We start from the raw sequence: 21,930 nt of genomic DNA on the forward strand, positions 1-21,930 counted from the left end.
TATAAACTTAGTATGGAAAAAGAAGAGAGGAAGAGGAGGTGGAGAAGGTGGAGGAAGGGGACAAAGAGAGAGAAGAAACATTACCCATTTTAATTTATAAGATAACTGATGGGGCTTCCCTGGTAGCTCAGTTGGTAAAGAATCCACCTGCAATGCAGGAGACCCTGGTTCGATCCCTGGGTTGGGAAGATCCCTGGAGGAGGGCATGGCAACCCTCGCCAGTATTCTTGCCTGGAGAATCCCCATGGACAGAGAAACCTGGTGGGCTGCAGTCCCTGTGGTCACAAAGAGTCGGACGCAACTGAGAGATTAAGCATGCACGCATAATACTGATATCAAAACAGGACAAAGGTGACAGGGGAATTAAAAAAAAAACTTTGTCTAGTTTTACTTATGAATATTAGTAAGTTTACAACAGTATTAAAAGAATATGACAAGAATTCAGATTCTTTAAAACTATATTCCCATTAAAAAAATTGAATTCTTTAAACTATATTACTACCCAGCTTTCCAGGTACCACTAGTGGTAAAGAATGCCTGCCAATGCAGGAGGCATAAGCAACACAGGTTCGATTCCTGAGTCAGGAAAATCCCTGGAGGAGGGCATGGCAACCCACTCCAGTATTCTTGCTTGGAGAATCCTATGAACAGAGGAGCCTGGTGCGCTACAGTCCATAGAGTTGCAAAAAGTCAGACAGGACTGAAGCAACTTAGCACACATGCACCATTACTCTTATAACCTCAAAAAATGTAGAAAAAGTATTTATAATAGTAAACACTTATTTGTGATTTAATAAAACAGCAGCAAATAAACAAGTTTTTAAAACAATCATTCCGAGCTAGGAATGGAGAAAATCTTCTTAATCTAATGAATGTTATCAGTCGAAAATAAATAGAGAAAAAAATCCTCAGTTTTGAAATACTAGAATTATCCCCATTCATTTAAGGATAAAACACAGAAAACAACTATTTATTTGATTTTTTCCTGGTGCTCTGTCATTTTCCCTTTATTCTATTGATCAGATTTCTATAGCCAGGCTCAGATTCAAAGCATGGAAAAAAGACTCCACTTCTTAAATAAAGGAACCACAAAGTCATGTTGACCTAAAACAAAGAGACTGACAGTTATTTCTCCAGCAAAAATGGATTTATTCAGGATCAAGGAATTGCAATTTGTGGTCTGCAATAACTCAGTGACTAAACAACAGCAACACATAATGTTGTACTATTCCTATGAAACTATTCCAAATTGCCACTAGATAAACACATTGCCAGCCAGTAGATAATGACCTAGGCTACCCATCTCCAGACTACTCTGTTTTGATTTTGCTAACTGATGATTTGAGCTGCATGTGTTCTCTCTTCCTATGCTGTTAACTCTCATTTTTGTTTTAAATTCACAAACAAGAGCTAGCCTTTGAAATCCTATCCCCCCCTACCTGGAGCCCCAATAAAAAGCCGAGCCCCAGTTACATGTTCTCTCACTCTCTTTCGCTTTACCTGTGACCTCACTGACATGTGCCCCAAGTGTGTCATGTAATTTCCAGCTCCTGTGTCAATAAGCCTTTTTTTAAATTTCTTAATTTAAAAGTTATTGCTGATGGCATCTTACAATCCTAAGAACCAAAAGAGCAGGTTCAGCCACAGCATTGTTATCAATAGGCCAAGACCAACAAGCAACAAGATGGAAGAAGGGAAGGTCTAAGACTATGTACAAACGAAATAACAGAATTATGAAAAAAATTTGTGTTTCCAAAATATCAGCCTCATTTATATACATTATTTAGACTATCTGGCTTTGGGGAGCTATGTTTTTAAGCAAAAGGAACTAAACTCACTGGCTTTCAAAGTGAACTCTTGGGAACCTAAGGAGCTGGTGCTCCCCCAATCCTACCTTTTTTTTTTCAGTGAGTACATCTGTCCTTGCTTTGATCATTTTATGTGTGAGCTTGGTAAACATTTTTCCTGTAAAGAAAGGACAAAAAAGTGTTTGAATCTTATTCCATTTGTGTGCTCTGTAGACCCCATGGAGACTGGCAATGTAGACCCTTTGAATTGATGCTTTCACACTGTGGTGGTGGAGAAGACTCTTGAGAGTTCCTTGGACTGCAAGGGGATCAAACCAGTCAATCCTCAAGAAAATCAGCCCTGAATCTTCATTGGAAGGATTGATGCTGAAGTTGAAGCTCCAGTACTTTGGCCACCTAATGTGATAAGCTGACTCATTGGTAAAGACTGATGCTGGGAGAGATTAAGGGCAGGAGGAGAAGGGAACAACAGAGGATAAGATGGTGGGATGGCATCACTGACTTAAAGGACATGAGTTTGAGTAAATTCCAGGAGATGATGATGGACAGGGAAACCTGGTGTGCTGCAGTTCATGGAGTCACAAACAGACACGACTGAGTGAACAACCTATTGTCCCAATTGTCCTCCAACCCCCACCATGCCTCCAATGCACCAGTGTCTATTTGAAAGGAACATGGTTTTGTTAATGCGAGGAAGAAAAGAGAAACATGCATCTCACCCCCCAAGAGGTCCACTGGACTTTGCAGCAAAAAGGTTCAAGGTAAAAGCTGATATCAATGATCAGGTCTTAGAAAAGACCATTCTGGGAAAGACTGAAGGCAGGAGGGAAGGGGATGACAGAGGACCAGATAGTTGGATATCATCACCAACTCAAGACATGAGTTTGAGCAAGCTCCAGAAGACTGTGAAGGACAGGGAAGCCTGGCATGCTATAGTCCATATGGTCGCAGAGTCAGACATGACTGAGCAACTGAACAACAAGAACAAAAGCTGATGTGACTACTCATGAGCAAGTCTATGAGTTTCTGAAAACAAAGGGATTCCATATCCCTAGAGAATCAAGTATGGCACAGAGCAGAATCCTACTGGTCCTCAGCTCTGTAAGGAATTCAAGGCTGGTCTAGCACCCCAAGGATTAGAAGCTTTAGAAGTATCCAGAGATTGCCCTAGGTACAAACATTACTCTCCTGACAGGCATCATAGTCAAACAGGTATCAAAATAGCCAGATAGGAAGCCAGGGAAAAAGAGAAAAAAGAGGACATGTTCTGTGGTCATTGTCACTGATTCACTGGCTTATAAGCCACTTCTTGGGGATTCCTAGAAGTAACAGGAGGACTCTTTGGGGAAGACACTGAAGTACTCTCACTACTAATATAGTCTATATTTAGCTAGGATGCATTTAGCCATCATACTACTGTCTCCAAAACAAATACTGTTGAACATGGTTTTTTCTCATCTAGACAGAAACATATACATTCACACAAATTCCATTGTAATTGCTCTTGTTATTTATGTAGTAGGACAACTTCCAGCTGAAGGAGTGATGCATCTGAATAAGCATTTCCACGGTGTTACTTTTATATTTGAATAAGAATTCTGGTTTTGTTCCCAGTCTCACCTCTGACTCATCATTGTGAAACCAAGAAATCAATTAGCCTCTCAGCACCTCAAAATCTCTCTTCTGTGAATGAGGATAATGGGTAACCTTCTCTTGCTTCACTGAATTGTTGTGAAGTTTAATTAGATAATGTTCGCACAGCCCTTTGAACTCTACTAATTAAATTGATGTGTAAATATGGTGCTTCTTTTTATCAGGATGCCTTGACTGAGCCATTTCATAAAGAAAGATGACTGTGATAGGAGGATTCATAGGGAAAAAATTACTTAAAAAAAAATTCTTGTGAACTAAATTCTGAGATTGTCAAATAACCATGTGAAATCATGTGAAAATACCTAGTTGGGGTTCTAAGGATATGGCCTCTACTTACTCAAGGAGTGTTGGTTTTACCTTCATATAAAAGTAAACAGTTCCTAGGGTGTAGAATTATGTCCTGTTTATACTTTAAATAATGCTGTTGTTTTTCTAAATGCTAAATTTATCCAGTATATTTTGCTAAAACAGCATTGGTTGCTTATTTCATATTTGTTATATAAGGGACCAAAAAATAACAGATTTGAAATAGCCTAATAAACGTATAACCTTTGAAATAGTGTGATTCTGTGTAAACCATCCATTGGTTAGTCTGCTTATCAATAAAAGAGATTTCACCCACAACAAAAGAGAAATCTTAGTTGAATCAAAATCTTACTAAATTTTCTGATGAGGATGCTGTTGCTGCTGCTGCCAAGTCGCTTCAATCGTGTTCGACTCAGTGCAACCCCATAGATGGCAGCCCACCAGGCTCCCCAATCCCTGGGATTCTCCAGGCAAGAACACTGGAGTGGGTTGCCATTTCCTTCTCCAATGCATGAAAGTGAAAAGTGAAAGTGAAGTTGCTCAGTCGTGTCCGACTCCTAGCAACCCTATGGACTGCAGCCCACCAGGCTCCTCTGTCCATGGGATTTTCCAGGCAAGAGTACTGGAGTGGGTTGCCATTGCCTTCTCCACTGATGAGAATAGTTCACTCTAAAATAATTATCCCAATTATTTTCGAAATTTGCATTCATAAAGACCTTTTGTTTCTGTCAGAAAAACTTCATAGATGGATTAATTCGCTTGTGGTAAAAAAAAATCGTAAGCCTACCTCCATAAACCTATCTCAGGCTTTAGTATGTAATTTTATTTATAAGTTAGAATTTTAAAAAACTTAATTTATTTTTAAAGGTTACACCCCATTTATTGTTATTATAAAATATTGGTTATTTTCTTTGTGCTGTACAATATATCCCTGTAGCTTATTTTCTACATCACAGTGTGTATCTCTTACTCTCCTACCCCTATCTTGTCCCTCCCTCTTCCTTCTCCTCACTGGTAACCACTCGTTTGTTCTCTATATTTATTTCTGCTTTCTTTTTGCTGTATTCACAAGTTTGTTGTATTTTTTAAATTTCACACATAAATGCAGTATCATACAGTATTTGTCTTACCCTTTTGAAGTATCTCACTTAGCATAATACCCTCCAAACCCATCCATATTACTACAAATGACAAAATTTCATTCTTTTTTTATGGCTGAGTATTATTCCAGTGTGTGTGTGTGTGTGTGTATGTGTGTATATCACATCTTCTTTATCCATTCACCTGTTGATAGACACTTATGTTGTGTCTGTATCTGGACAATTGTAAATAATTTTGGTATAAACATTGGAGTGTGTTATCCTTTCAAATTACTGTTTTTTTCAGACATATACCTAGGAGTGTAATTGCTGGTTCTATTTTTAATTTTTTGAAAAACTTCCATTCTGTTTCCCCAGTGGCTACATCAGTTACATTCCCACAAACAATGTACAAAATTCCCTTTTCTACACATCCTGGCCAACAATTTGTTATCTGTGTTCATTTTATGATAGCCATTCTGACAGGTGTGAAGTGATATCTCACTGTAGTTTCAATGTGCATTCCCTTAATGTTTAATGATGTTGAGCATCTTTTCATGTGCCTATTGGCTACTATCTTCATGTCCCTTTGGAAAAATGTATATTCAGGTTTTCTGCCCACCTTTTAATTGTTTTTTTTATGTTAAGCTGTATTGATATGTATTAATATGAGCTCTTTAATGTATGTTCAATATTAACTAACTCCTTATCAGTCATATCATTTGCAAATATTTTCTTCCATTGAGTAGGGTGGTATTTTTTTGTCAATGATTTCCTTTACTGTGCAAAATATTTTGGGTTTAATTAGGCCCCTTTTGTTTATTTTTGCTTTTATTTGCTTTGCTTTAGAAGACAGATCCAAAAAATATTACTACAATTTATGTCAGAGTGTTCTGCCTACATTTTCCTCTAGGAGTTTTATGGGTTTTGGTCTTAAATTTAGGTCTTTAATAAGTTGTTGTTGTTGTTGTTACTGAAGTCTTCCATTCATTTTGAGTTTATTGTTATACATGGTAGAGAATGTTCTGACTTCATTCTCTTATGTGTTCAGTTCAGTTCAGTTCAGTCACTCAGTCGTGTCTGACTCTTTGCGACCCCATGAATCGCAGCACACCAGGCCTCCCTGTCCATCACCATCTCCCGGAGTTCACTCAAACTCACGTCCATCGAGTCGGTGATGCCATCCAGCCATCTCATCCTCGGTCGTCCCTTTCTCCTCCTGCCTCCAATCCCTCCCAGCATCAGAGTCTTTTCCAATGAGTCAGCTCTTCACATGAGGTGGCCAAAGTACTGGAGTTTGAGCTTTAGCATCATTCTTTCCAAAGAACACCTGGGGCTGACCTCCTTTAGAATGGACTGGTTGGATCTCCTTGCAGTCCAAGGGACTCTCAAGAGTCTTCTCCAACACCACACTTCAAAAGCATCAATTCTTCAGTTCTCAGCTTTCTTCACAGTCCAACTCTCACATCCATACATGACTACTGGAAAAACCATAGCCTTGAATAGACGGACCTTTGTCGGCAAAAAATGTCTCTGCTTTTGAATATGCTATCTAGGTTGGTCATAACTTTTCTTCCAAGGAGTAAGTGTCTTTTAATTTCATGGCTGCAGTCACCATCTGCAGTGATTTTGGAGCCCCCAAAAATAAAGTCAGCCACTGATTCCACTGTTTCCACATCTATTTCCCATGAAGTGATGGGACCAGATGCCATGATCTTCGTTTTCTGAATGTTGAGCTTTAAGCCAACTTTTTCACTCACCACTTTCACTTTCATCAAGAGGCTTTTGAGTTCCTCTTCACTTTCTGCCATAAGGGTGGTGTCATCTGCATATCTGAGATTATTGATATTTCTCCCGGCAATCTTGATTCCAGCTTGTGCTTCTTCCAGTCCAGCATTTCTCATGATGTACTCTGCATAGAAGTTAAATAAGCAGGGGGACAATATACAACCTTGACATACCCCTTTTCCTATTTGGAACCAGTCTGTTGTTCCATGTCCAGTTCTAACTGTTGCTTCCTGACCTACATATAGGTTTCTCAAGAGGCAGGTCAGGTAGTCTGGTATTCCCATCTCTTTCAGAATTTTCCACAGCTGATTGTGATCCACACAGTCAAAGGCTTTAGCATAGTCTATAAAGCAGAAATAGATGTTTTTCTGGAACTCTCTTTCTTTTTCAATGATCCAGCGGATGTTGGCAATTTGATCTCTGGTTCCTCTGCCTTTTCTAAAACCAGCTTGAACATCTGAAAGTTCATGGTTCACATATTGCTGAAGCCTGCCTTGGAGAATTTTGAGCATGAGTGCAATTGTGTGGTAGTTTGAGCATTCTTTGTCATTGCCTTTCTTTGGGATTGGAATGAATACTGACCTTTTCCAAGCTGTCCAGTTTTACCAGCACCATTTATTGAAGAGACTGTCTTTTCTCCATTATATATTCTTGCTTCCTTTGCCATAGATTAATAGACCATAAGTGCATGGGTTTATTTCTTGGCTCTCTAATCTGTTCGTTGATCCACATGTCTGTTTTTGTGTCAAGACCAGGCTGTTTTGACTACTGTAACTTTCTAGTATATCCTGAAATTACGTAGGGTGATTCTTCCAGACCTGTTCTTTCTCAAGATTGTTTTTGTATGCTAGAAATTTTTACTGATGATATTTTTAGTGTGCAACAATGAAATTTCATGTTACTGAATATCCTAGAATATAGAGTTGATATGGTTTATTAGGAATTTAAAGAACTGATATAAGAGTTTTGAAAATTGCTAAATATAAAGGAGGGAGTTTGCAATAACAAATATTTATATAAAATCTAACAGCTATTTTATTGTACTTATAATGTTTCTTATTACCTATTTACTTGAGGAATACATCTGCTGATAGGCCAACATAGCCTAAAAGTATTTTGAATTTTTAGAAACTTAAAATTCAGTTTCTGATTCACATCTTCTAAAATATATGTTCTTCTGCAAATCTTCCTTTGAATGATAAGAATATAATTACAGGAAAATTTCAGATTGTTTAGGTCCCGATAGAGGATTTTGTAAAAGTATTAGGATGACTTAGTAAACTCCTGGGTATAACAATAGCCCAGATATGTATATTTTTGATATTTCCAGAAGAAGGCCAATAACTATTGATTATTATGATCTAAAAGAAATCATAATAGTCGATTATGATTAACACTACAGAAAGGACACTAAAGGAAACAAAATACAGATCTAAACTAGAACATACTGTCTCAGGAGACACAAGGATAAAACAGAATTTGAGGTTGCTACTACAGGGAACTGGGGAATGAATATTCTATTTATGGATCTAAGACTCTGAATGATTCTATATCCTCAACCCATTGGTGTTTTTACCTAGAAGGACAGGAGTTTTAAGAACCAGTCCATTTTCTATTAGTTTTGGTCTGTCTTTAGCTTGTGCTTAAAGAGAATATTATGTATCAGAGTCGCCTGAAGAAGTGTTAAAATGCAGAGTCCTGGGCCATATCTGGCCTGCTGACTCAGGACACAGGCAGTCTAACAAGCTCCCCAGGTGAAACTCACTAAAACTTAAGAACATCTCAACAAAAGTGCTTTTCTCACTAGATAGAGGTTTAGATAGAAGTTGAGTCTTATTAATGCCGCCAATATTATAGAAGTGTTACCCACAAAAACTCTAGCATTTCTTTGAGACCTTCAATTTGAACTTGATTTAGACACAGTAAGTCTAAGTTAATATGCCAATTAGTTGAGACCTCATTATGAATAGGAAGTCCTCAGAGTTTCCAGGAAAGAGACTATCAAGAAATCACTTAATTTGTTGATGATTCCACATTCAGCATACATCTGTCCCTATCAAATTAGCAAGTGTGGGGTCACTGAGGAGCCAAGACTGCACTTCTGCTCTCAGCCAGGACATGTGGAATGTCTGAGTATTCTTAAACACCCACCACCTGAGTGGTCTGTTTACTCCAAGGGAGATGTTGAATTAAATAACAAAGTTTAAGACTAATAAAGTAGTGCCCAGATCAAGCAAAAGGTTGCCTTCTAACATTATGAGAAAATTCTCCTTGTAAATATTCAAGGATAAAATGAGAGATTGGGCATTTGATTCCTTTTCCTCGTCCTCTTCTTCCTCATAGGGAGTGTCTAATTGTTTTATCTGAGTCTTATTCTTTGTTCTCATGTTCTTTTAAAAACGCTCAGTAAAGTTCTGGATGTCTGTCAATGGGTCTATTATTCCATTCTAGTTTTTCTAGGATGTTTTAAATTATAGATTTTAAATTCTAAATGTTTCTAGTGTATTAAACTTTCTATTTTAGGCTTAAAGGTATTGGCAGAAAGTTAGCAGAGAGCTCATTACATCTGCAGCAGGAGTTACTTATGAGAACTGTCTAAAGGTATTAAAGAACTTGTCTCTGAATTCTCCAGTGGATGGTTCCTTTCTTTGTTTGTAAGACAGAATCAGCATTCAATCTAAGCTCATAGGAGGGGATAGTTTCCAAAAGACCTTGTCTAATATACACAACTTTTCTAAGTTCTTCTGATTTCTTATGCAAATTGGGTTCTTTGAATCCTATCTTTCCATCCAACTCTTCAATAACACAACACATATGTACTATTTAATATACACTTGAGGGTACTGAATTATTGACTCCTAAAACTATTTCTAGTTCCTCTGCAAATTTTATCACTTGGCTTGTTGGCTCAGTATGAGACTAGGCCTTAAAACAATGCAATTTTCCCTGTTTCTGAAGGTGAGGGGAGGGGTGGTTAATTGTATGAAGTAATTGCACTTTGGAGATTTTTCTAGCCAGTTAGGAGGTAAAAGGAACAAGTCAGAGGAAATGGATAAAGTTAAGTTGGGGGAAGATAAATAATGAGATAAGAGCTATTTGATTTGTACTAAGACTTGGAAGAGTCTAAAAGAGATCATTTTTAATTTTTCACTTTTTGTTTGCTTCGGTGAAGACATATTTTAAGGGGACAATTTTAGAATCTAAATGCCTCAGATACTCCCTCTGAAACATAAAAAAAAAAAAAATGCAGAACATTGGATATTTGGGATGCCATGCTAATGCTAAATCACTTCAGTCGTATCCAACCCTTTGTGGTCCAATGGGCTGTAAGCCTGCCAGGCTCCTCTGTCTGTGGAATTCTCCAGACAAGAACACTGGAGTGGGTAGCCATTCCCTTCTTGAGAGGATATTCCTGACCTAGGGATCAAACCCAGGTCTCCTGCACTGCAGGCAGATTTTTTATCATCTTAGCCAAGGGAACAAGTGAGCTGAGGCAAAACTTATCCATAGGATTTTCCAAAATTCAAAAGACACTTTCCAAATTTTTCAGTCTTCAGGGTCAGTTTGAATAATGGATTTTTTTTTTTTGAATAATGGATTTATCTACCTTACCCACATCGCCTCCCTGTGAACTCTTCCTTTATAGATATACAACAAAAGATGACAGCGATAGAGACAGATTGTGTTGTAAGTAATAGCACTGACTTCCACCAAAGATAAAAGTTATTTAACTGAACATATAATCAAAGGACAGAGAAGGCAATGGCACCCCACTCCAGTACTCTTGCCTGGAAAATCCCATGGACAGAGGAGCCTGGTAGGCTGCAGTCCATGGGGTCGCTACTAGTCGGACACGACTGAGTGACTTCACTTTCCCTTTTCACTTTCATGCATTGGAGAAGGAAATGGCAACCCACTCCAGTGTTCTTGCCTGGAGAATCCCAAGGACGGGGGAGCCTGGTGGGTTGCCATCTATGGGGTCGCACAGAGTCAGACACGATTGAAGTGACTTAGCAGCAGCATAATCAAAGGATTCCTAAAATGACTTTCTTATTTAAAGAAGACAAAATAAACTCAGCATTTGGGGACTTTTAAAGAAAAGAAATCAGAGTTGGGACTCAATGCAAGACTTACCTCATCATCCCAGTCACAGAGGCCGACAGCTCCCTGTACCAGGAAGAGGCTCAAAGGGCCAAAGAGGCAACCATGGTTCCAACTTGAGTTCCTGGACCATGGCCAAGAGAAGTTCTTGATTAGATTTTCACAGATCCCCAGTACTGTTGAACACTGGTTTCCCCCAGATGTCATCCAAACAATCTATCAATAAGACAAATTTGAGTTAGGTTAGAGAAACATGGGAGAACACAACTTGACAGTCCCTTAGAGGCAGTGGTGTGCTGGAGCTAACTCTTATTAGCCTGAGAAGGATTCTGAACTTCTCTTCCCAATTCCATGTTCAGTCATGTCACCTTGGTAACTTGAAGTCAGCCATGATAGGAATACTTATACCACAGAAATCACCAAATTCTACAAATCAGAAATCGCTGCCCCCCCACCCCCACCCCACACCAGCCCCAGTGAGCTACTTTACCTTAGTAACATCTTAGGGTGTAGAAGCAAAGTTGGAATATTTAGGATATGTTGAAGTTTGTTTTGGGGGTTTCCCTGGTGGCTCAGATAGTAAAGAATCTGCCTGCAATGCAGGAGATGTGGGTTTGATCCTTGGGTGGGGAAGATCCCCTAGAGATGGAAATGGCAACCCATTCCAGAATGCTTGCCTCAGGAATCCCATGGATAGAGGAGCCTGGTGGGCTACAGTCCATGGGGTTGCAAGAGATAAAGCTTGAAGTTTGTTTTAAGGCAAGTCTCTTAATAAGAGATTTTCAGTATGATTAGGTAAAGATCATAATATAAAAGTTTAGGGTTGAAGACACAACAAGGAGAGGATTTAAAGCAAGGATTTCCGAGTCTCAAAAATTTTGATACTATCTGTTGAGATGTCAAACAGTTTGATGTTAATTAAAATAAGTCTTTTGATGTGTTCCTGAGACAATAAAATTGCTTAAAATTTTTATCTTTCTGAGCAAGAGTTTCCTAGAGTAATAAAGTTGCATTGATAAAAATAATGAAATAATAAAGTTATGTCAATATATAGAGTAAGTTATGTGGATGTGGATGGTTTTGGTTCTCACATATAATACTTGAGTCTTCAAATTAAGGATAAGTTTCTATGGAACTATCACATCAAAAAGAAAAAGCTCATAGGAAATATTCACTTGAAACTACTGTTCATTTTCAACTTTAACAAAAAAGCAAATAAAAATTTTTCTGACTTCACATTCTACTAGTATCTAAAGTCTTTTTTGGACTACTATCTAAAATCAGTCCATGGGGTTGCAAAGAGTCAGACACAACTGAGTGACTGAACTGAACTAGACTGAAAGTCTTTTCCAAATGTTTAAATAGTTTTTAATATGCCACTTTATCAAATGATAATAATTTAATTTAAATATATTGCATTTCTTTATTTGGGGAACCAAACACCTCATGTCTAAGAAATTTCTTTTCAGTGTCTTTTAAGGTAAAATTAATGAACAACTTTACTTCCAGTCATTTGTCTCTACAAGACAACAATGTCAGTGGACAACTTATTTAACATATCTGAAGTAGGTATCCTATATGCCTATTTGTTATCATTCAACTGTTGAGTACAATTGAAGTTTGTTCAATTATTTCTTCCTTTTGTTTAGCAGAATGACAGGGTCAGAGGTCTGCAAGGATTCAGAAATGAATTACTTGAGAGAAGAAAGAAAAAAGAATTATTTTAATTAGAGAAAAGAGAATCTTTAAATCATAAAATTTGAAAGCATCATTAACTTTCCCAATTCAATCTCATCTTTACCCTATTGTGAACATTTCTAATAGGGAATAAGGACAGTATTTCTCTTTGTGGCTTATTATTCTTAAAATATTCTCTGTATTGAGCTAAAATCTATTCCCTTCCTTGTCCCTTCATTCTTCCTTCTGAAAATATATAAAGTAAATCAAGTTTAACACACTGAAGACACAATTATTGGGTTTTGATTATTTTTAATTTTTAGGTTTCCTCCCCCCCCCCCCCCCCGAGAAAGGCAACTTGAGTTTATTCAACCATTCCTCTGTTTCAGAGATATTCAGTGTGTGGACCAATACTGACCCATGGCTGTTCCTAACCCTTTGGGAACTATAAGTTATAGATCCAAATCAACATAAAGAGCTGCAGCAGAATATAAATCAGCATACTGGGACTTCCCTTGTGGTCCAGTGGTTAAGAATCTGCCTGCCAATACAGAGGACAAGAGTTCAATCCCTGGTCAGGGAACTAAGATCCTACATGTCACAGGACAACGAGTTGCAGCATATGCTGCAACTAGAGAAGCCCACGTGCTGCAACAGAGTGCCTGCAAACTGCAAGAAGACCCAGCTCTGCCGAAGTAAAAAACGAAATCAGCATATTGCTATTTTCATTGAAAAATTCTTTCTATGAAAAAATAAAGCTGCTGCTGCTGCTGCTGCTGCTAAGTTGCTTCAGTTGTGTCCAACTCTGTGCGACCCCATAGACAGCAGCCCACCAGGCTCCCCCGTCCCTGCGATTCTCCAGGCAAGAACACTGGACTGGGTTGCCGTTTCCTTCTCCAATGCATGAAAGTGAAAAGTGAAAGTGAAGTCACTGAGTTGTGTCCAACTCTCAGCGACCCCCATGGACTGCAGCCTACCAGGCTCCTCCGTCCATGGGATTTTCCAGGCAAGAGTACTGGAGTGGGGTGCCATTAAAAAATAAAGCTAGGTGAATTTAAAAGCATGTTTACTGATATAGTCGTTTTACATTGTGGCATAAACTTTTTCTTCTTGTCACAACCTGATGGGTAAAGAGTTGAACCAACTAGTTTGATAGCACTTGTTCCATATGACATGATTTCCAGATCCATTTTCATCATTCTTCTCGAGATCACCCTCTAGAATACAACCAACATTTTCAGAGAGAGTCTGCTGAAAATATAGTGGAAAACATTACATCCCTGTATCTGGACATTATTTGTCTTGGAGCAACCTAATAGTTTTTAGTGAGAGTGAGTTTTTAATCAAGTACAGCCAGCTGGTCAGAATTATATACAGAACCTCTTTCAAATTCTTATTACTATTGATAGTCCACTATTCCAAAGTAGCTACGTACTAGCTGTTCTGTCCAATTTTGTGTCATTTGCTAATATGGATTATGCAGCTTTTGCTGTATTAAAAAACAACCAAACACCCCCAAACTCAGTCAATATAAACAACACCCTTTAAAATAAATTTCTCATGAGTCTGGTTCAGCTGGTCAATTACGGTGATCTTAGCTCAAATATTCTGACCATGACTTGGCTTGTTCAAACATCGGCCTTCAGCTGATGGTTGGCTAGATGACTGGTCTAGGATGGCTTCCCTGAAACGACTCAGCTCTCTTCCACGGGATTTGGATCTGCCAGCAGGGAGGCTTGTATTTGTTCTCATGGCTGTGACAGGGTTCCAAGAGAGAGAGGAAACACACAAGACCTCTATAAGAATTAGTCCCATCCCTGCCATAAAGTAGAGCAGAGAAGGGTGGAAAATGGACCTGGAGGAGGACAAGGATAAAATAACTAACTATTGTGATGCCAATGCATTCTTCCAAGTTCTCACAAAATTTGAAAGTGGCACTGAAAGATACTTTTCATGGAAGACCTCAAGAGACCTTCTTATAGATGCATTGATAAGCTGTTTCAGAATGTATTATTTAACCAGTCATGACTCTACCATTAAGAGCTTTTATTCAACCCATGTTTTTCCATCATGTTTCACTGAGTCCCATCATAAGGCTTCAGTAAAAAACTGTCAAACTTGCTGCTGCAGGTAAGAAATCATCATAGTTTCCTGAACACAAATGATCATTACTGCATTATTTATGATACCAAAGTATTGAAAAGACTGCAGGAATGAATAACTTACTATGGTAATGTATATAATAATTTATTTCTTGCGGTTTTAAAATTTTAAATAATTGATGAAAAAGGAAAATGCTTACAATTTAATTTTAATTCAAAGATAAACAATGAGGCACAATACAAACAAAACTATATATCTTTTTATAGGCTTTTATATCTAATGAAGAAACATTTTGAAATCCTAGAAACAAATACAATAAAATACATTTATTATCTTTGGATGGCAAAATTATAGTGATTTTTGTTTTCAGGGTAACCTTTTAGATATTTTTGACACTTTCTGCAATGGACATATGTAACATCATCATCAGAAAAAAAAAAAGAATGCATTCAGTTGTTTTCCATTTTGTAATTTTCCTGAGAATTAGAATCAAGCTCACATTTCCCTCACTTTGGAAAACTGTGTATTTGACTACTGCCAATTGATATTCATTCAGATACTGTATTGAATGGTCCTAATTGAAAGGGAAATATGGATCTTTCCCCAAATCATAGTAGCTGGATTTTAATAACTACTTCATTGTCATTTTAATTTTAAAACTATTTCCTGCTGCCATAATCACTTATGGTTTCTTTTTTCTATTGGATGCTAAGAATATACAAGATTTTATTACTTTATTTGGAGCATTACTCACTATCTATGCTAGAACTGATAAAAAAGGAGAACTTCTCTGGGGCAGGATAGGAAAACAAGAGAAAAATCTCTCAAGCATTGATAACCATCTTGGTTGTATCATTGGTGTGGCTGAGGAACCTTGTCAGCTACCTGCATCTATTTTGGCCCTGTCTTCTTAGACTTTTAATTCTTACTATCACTAAAAATCATATGTCACAAGATGACAGTTAACGCATCTGGATATTCAGATGATAGAAGAAAGCCTCTGATGATACCAAACAGATTACCCTATTCTGGTTAAGGGATGTAGTGTGAAAATGAGTAAATCACATTCCAGACACAGTGTCCTCCAGAGGCACGCTGATGGAATAAAGATGGACACAAATTCTTTGATTCTCCTCCCATTGGGAAGTGGCGTCTCTACCCCTCCTTTTCAATCTAAGTGGATTCTGTCACTTCCTGACCAATAGAATATGACAGAAGCAACATTGTGCTAGTTTCCAGGTTCCATCCTCAAGCAATGGGTGCCTTCTATTTCCTGCCACTTGGAACACTCACTCCTGGATTGGAATACTCACTCCTGGAAGCCAGCTACGGGGCTGTGAGAAGTCCAAGCTGCACGGAGAGGCCACATATGTGTGCTCTAGTCAGCATCCCCAGACGAGCTCAACTGCAGGCCTGTGAATGCACCACCTCGGACAACCAGCGATGTCACAGGTTGAGATGCTTCAAACTGCAGCCACTAATTGACTCCATTCATATGAAAGACCCCCAGGAAGATCCATCCAGCTGAGCTCAGTCAACTCACACAACTGTGGAACATAATAATAAGTTGTTGGTTTAAGACACTGAGTTTAGAAATGATTTGTTAACTTATAGCAAAAAAAAAAAAAATTGGAGCACTAGCTATTGTTAGCTGATATTGTTGCACCTGATAAAAATAAAATTTGAAAAGAGTTATAAAAAATAGATGATGACATCACTTTTCTGTAGAGCTATCTTTCAAATTCAAATGGAGAAACTGAAAAGAATGTACGGTTTCTTACCATTCCAAGTTATATACAGACATGATGAATCAAAGAAACCAAGAAAAAATCAAAGCAGGATAGTCTTTTATGTTTGGAAATGATAAGATACTACTTTGCACACAGCACTTTACAGTCTACCACAACCCTGAGAAAAATGGATATTACCATTTCACGTTTTGTCTTTTTTATCCTCCTTCCCTCCCTCACTTCCTTGTCTCTGCCTCCATCTTCCTAGTTGTTTTCACTCCACTGCACTCACCCTCAACAGAAGCCTGTTTTATCTCCATAATCTCCCCATGCTATTTACAGTACATGAAATACAAAAGGAGGCTGCTCAAGCTGGGTCCATTTGAAGTCTGCTAAGCAATCCAGCGACTTCACTTTCACTTTTCATTTTCATGCATTGGAGAAGGAACTGGCAACCCACTCCAGTGTTCTTGCCTGGAGAATCGCAGGGATGGGGGAGCCTGGTGGGCTGCCATCTATGGGGTTGCACAGAGTCAGACACGACTTAAGCGACTTAGCAGCAGCAGCAGCAAGCAGTCTCTAAGGTAAAAGGGTAAACCCTAGCAGGATTTCATCCAGCGATACCCTCATGTGCTATCTTTCCATGACAACAAAAATACCGGATGTATAAATCTTTGTTATGCTCAAGGACAAAGTTTAAGTATTTTCCAGTGTCTTACAACTCTGTTTTGCTTCTAGGTGTCCCAAAGTTGATCACATCTGATATGGTTAAGGAAGGTGCTGCTGTAATCGACGTTGGTATCAACTATGTCCATGACCCAATCACAGGAAAGACAAAACTCGTTGGAGATGTGGACTTTGAAGGTAATAAACTGCATCTCTTTTGACAAGTGAAGAAAAACAGAGGTTCAACTTTGCATGTTTTGATAGTTGAAAGAGAGATTTTCTATTTGATTGGGGCATTACTTTTTTATAATGTTTTTTAAGATTATTTATTTTGGCTGTGCTGGATCTTTGTTGCTTCACAGACATTTCTCTAGTTGCAGTGAGCAGGGGCTACTCTTCATTGTGTTGCACAGGCTTCTCATTGCAGTGGTTTCTCTTGTGGAGCACAGATTCTAGGCTTGCAGGCTTCAGTAGTTGCAGCTCACAGGCTGTAGAGCACTGGCTCAGTAGTTGTGGCACATGGGCTTAGTTGCTCCACAGCACGTGGGATCTTCCTAGACCAGGGTTTGAACCGTGTCCCCTGCATTGGCAGGTAGATTCTTAACCACTAGAGCATCAGGGAAGCCCAGATTTGGGCATTATTATTAATTATTACATTAATCTTTCCTCTGATGGAAAAGAGTTTAATGACACTCACGTATTTCCTTCCTCTGCCTGATTTCTTTCCTTCACTTCTTCCTTCCTACTTTCCTTCTTTCTTTCTTTCTGTCCTTCCTTCTATCCTTCCTTTCCTCCTCTTCCTTCTTGGGAGAAAAATATAATGACATCATTAACATTTAGTTTTAAGATTAAATTCCTTGTAGTGCAGTTTTCTTAGTGCAGTTTTGTTGTTTTGACTGTTGGGAGTGTATCTCTGTCCTTCATCATCCATGCTTTATACTCAGCCATTCATTCTCAGTGCCAGAAGCCGTCTTGGGATATGTTTGCTAGCCCTCACTATATTTCAGATCTAAGTAGTTCCCTGGATAATTCAAGTCAATTTCCCTCACTTGTGTTTTAAAGAGGATGAGAAAGAGGAGTTAGGTTAACGTTACTATGGCCAATGAAAGAGACAAAGCAGCCAATGTGTAGGAACAAAAGAAATTCTAACCCAATGCCTTAGCTGTATAGATGAAGAAACTTAACCGCGAGATATATTTTTAGATGCCTGACCCCTAATCCAATTTTACTTCCAGTATCTTTGTCAAATACTTACCTGCATTGGGCTTTTCAATATAATCGAGGAATCTTAGCTATCTAATAATACACGCATATAATAAAGTAGAGATATTTTCATATTAGACATATTTTGTATATTGGATTGGTCATTCTGTCCAAAAAAGCAGGATCATGCAAGAACTTCCTTAAGTTAAAAGTGTGTCTTTACAGACAAATTGAAAGGGAAAATCATACTCTTTTTTTAAAAATAATTCAAACTTCACATTTTCTCTTGGAATTTGGTCATTAGCTGATGATTTGCCCAATCCTATAGTGGTAGGTAATACAAATGACTATGCAGACTCAGAAGCGTCCTTCTGAGTAAGGTATTGGCCCTTGAATGTGAGATTTCAGGGTGCATCAGGGACCAGGTCCAAGTAGGGAAGCTAAGCCTGGTGCTAAAAAGAAAAGGGAAATCTGAAGACAAAAGCTCTGGAGACAGAATGATGAAGAGAGCAAAGTACACATGGACCTTATCATCGGCTGCCCCCACAGGCTGTCATTCATGGAGCCCTGCCAACCTAGCAAGGTGGCTCCCCAAGTGAGCATGTATGTCTGTGTGTATGTGTGTGTCCAAACTGACCTCTTTAGGAAATGACCCCTTTTCTTTATTTAATTTTTCATATTCAATCACTAATGTCAGATATCTATAACATATTTGAATTTCTTAACTTGAAATTTCAAGTATGGATAGATTTCATTTTAAAAGTTGACCTTTTTTTTTTTTTGCAGTCATTCTGCTTCTGGGTTACGTTATAGTTACTGTGTGTTTATTGCAAAATCACCACACAGTTATTATGCATCCAGATGGCATCGACAGCACATGACAACCAGCTCAATGCAAGAAAGCAGGATATTAAACACAGCTCACAACCTTGCATGTACTTGTGGGGCAAGCTGACCTAGCTGGCATTTGGCAGTGTTTTATAAGACCCTTCTCCTATATGATATTTCATTCAATTCAGATTTTATGAAAACATTTTTTTTAAAATGAGCATTGTGGGGTGGGTGCATATGCTGTCACATGTTGATATACAATCCCTTGGTAGTATCTATTAAATTACAGTTATGTGTGTCTAACTATATAATGAAACAAAAAAGGACATGACCGTGAGAGACCAATATAAGGAAGAGCACTGGGCTGAGAGGCTGCAGAGGTGCTCTGAGACCTATTATTGCAACCCATTAACTTAGCAACCTCTCTGTCCAGCAATGTTGTTATCGGTTGACAGCAATGATGGCAATTGTTCCTTCCAGCTCTAACACTTGGGTGTATCTTGGACATTCAGCTGAGTGTTGCCACGTGACTGTGTAAAAACACAGAAACTTTCAGAAAGTCAGGTTTTTCTGATCCTATCATAAAACATGCCTATATGATTTATAAAACTACTCTTGTCGCCCTGCTGGTTCATGGAGCCAGAGCCCTAAGACCTGGACTTGGTAAAGAAGGCCTTACCGGTGAGGCCATGACTCAGTCACCCAGAGGAGCACGCAAGTGATAGGTTTTGACATGCTGCTCTTCAGATTGTTCATCAGGACTTAACCTGAGGTGAGGGATGATCCCAAAGCTGAGAGGGAGGGACTTTCACGTGGGTTCTACTGCAAAACTTATAGGTAGCAGTCAGCTGTAAATTGCCACAGGGAAATTGTGGCTGATTTGTGAGTATCGATGAAAGTTTCATTATAACTATAGCCAAGACAGATAAACCAGATACAGGTAAAATGCAGAGCTGAAGTAAATGGTCCTTGCAGAAATCTTGGCTCACTTATAAAGGAAACAGGATGACCTACTTCAAGTAGATTACTTCAATGGGAATGATTTTTAAAGAATAATTTCATCCACGACCCCCTTTAGGTATTACTGGAAATATGTAAATAATTGCAGAATATTTTACAAATTCAGTGATTTATAGAACCAGGTGCCGTTTAGTCTATTTTCTTTCTAAGAAAATACACATGCCTATATGTATTCTGCTTCATTATTAGATGTTTTGACCTCATTTTTAAATCAGTCTTCTCTCTAAGAAGACTGATATTTTATATCAAATACAACATGAAGGTTGCATCACACTTATTATAGTTCTTGACAAAAGAGAACATAAAAACACCCTAAATATTTCCTTTTGACTTTGAGGTCAGATTTTTCTTGGGGTTTAGATATATTTTCCTCTAAACTGCATCTTCCTTCATCCGCTAGGGTTTCCTGCTCTTATTTCTGTGTTATCATAGCCAGTGTTTGTGAAGTGCTTATAGGGTACTAGGTATTGTTCTCAGCCTTTTACATATGAATAACCCTATAAGCACGTATTGTTTAATTTTGATTCAGTTATTATGATAACCCTGTAAGGTAGGTATTGTTATGCCAACTACACACTGGCACTAGCCATCTGCCTCCACAAGGATTAAATCATGAGCTGCTGCAGCTGCTGACCTTCAACATTCCCTGAAAGGAGTTCAGGGTGGAGATAGAAATGAGGCACTGTGTGATCTGGGAACAACTGGCAGAACAGGTCTTCAGATAGAGATTTTCAGAAGATTTTATGAGCCCAATTCTTGCATCTCCTCGTGGCTAGAAAAGCACTAAAACCCTTCATGGTGACATCTGCTCCTCGTGACTAGCAGTAATTTTCAGGAGACTAGCATCAACTTTCAACAAGCCTGATTACACATACTGTCCCTTCACCAAAATCACTGACCTTTCCCCAGACTCTGTGGAGCAGTTTCTCAGAGCTATCTGAAATAGCTTTTGGGCTACAGTCCTCATTTTGCCTTTAATAAAACTTGTTCCTTGTCCAGTTTTAACTGTTGCTTCTTATCCTGCAAATAGGCTTCTTAGGAGATAGGTAAGATGGTCTGGTATTCCATCTCTTGAAGAATTTTCCAGTTTGTTGTGATCCACACAGTCAAATGTTTTAGCATAGTCACTGAAGCAGAAGTAGATGTTTTTCTGGAATTTTGTTTTTTCTGTGATCTGATAGATGTTGGCAATATGACCTCTGGTTCCTCTGCCTTTTTAAAATCCAGCTCGTACATCTAGAATTTCTCAGTTCATGTACTGCTGAAGCATAGCTTGAAGGATTTTGAGCATGTGAAGTGAGTGCAATTGTATGGCAGTTTGAACATTCTTTGGTATTGCCCTTCTTTGGGATTGGAATGAAACCTGTGGCCACTGCTGTGTTTTCCAAATTTGCTGGCATACTGAGTGCAGCACTTTCACAGCATCATCTTTTAGGATTTGAAATAGCTCTGCTGGAATTCCATCTCCTCCACTAGCTTTGTTCTTAGCAATTCTTCCTAAGGCCCACTTGACTTCACACTCCAGGATGTCTGGCTCTAGGTGAGTGACCACACTGTCATGGTTATCCAGGCCATTAAGACCTTTTTTGGGTAATTCTGTGTATTCTTGCCACCTCTTCTTAATCTCTTCTGCTTCTGTTAGATCTTTGCTGTTTCTGTCCTTCATTGTGCCCATCTTTGCATGAAGTGTTCCTTGGTATCTCCAACTTTCTTGAAGAGATCTCGCTTTTCCCCATTGTATTGTTTTCTTCTATTTCTTTGCACTGTTCACCTAAGGCTTTCTTACCACTTATTTTGACTATTGAGAAAGAGAAGCCTACATATTTCCCCTGGTTCAAGGACTAAGATTTTTGTGTGTATGCCCAGCTAGGAAAGATGAGTTACTTGCTGTTAGAACCTGCCTGTGGATATATACCCAAGACTGGGATTGCTGGATCTATTTTTAATTTTTTGAGGAACTCCATC

General features: G+C 38.5%; 1 protein-coding gene across 1 annotated transcript in view; it reads left to right on the forward strand.

The window, feature by feature from the left end:
* The window catches only part of MTHFD2L (methylenetetrahydrofolate dehydrogenase (NADP+ dependent) 2 like), a 147,230-nt gene that overhangs the window by 101,276 nt on the left and 24,024 nt on the right, over positions 1-21,930 (forward strand). The window contains exon 7 of the mRNA XM_068975452.1: positions 16,984-17,109. Within this exon, the coding sequence (XP_068831553.1) occupies positions 16,984-17,109 (126 nt within the window). The remainder of the gene's footprint in view (positions 1-16,983; positions 17,110-21,930) is intronic.

This window comes from Capricornis sumatraensis, chromosome 7 (genome assembly GCF_032405125.1).
Source record: "Capricornis sumatraensis isolate serow.1 chromosome 7, serow.2, whole genome shotgun sequence".
Lineage (NCBI taxonomy): Eukaryota > Metazoa > Chordata > Mammalia > Artiodactyla > Bovidae > Capricornis > Capricornis sumatraensis.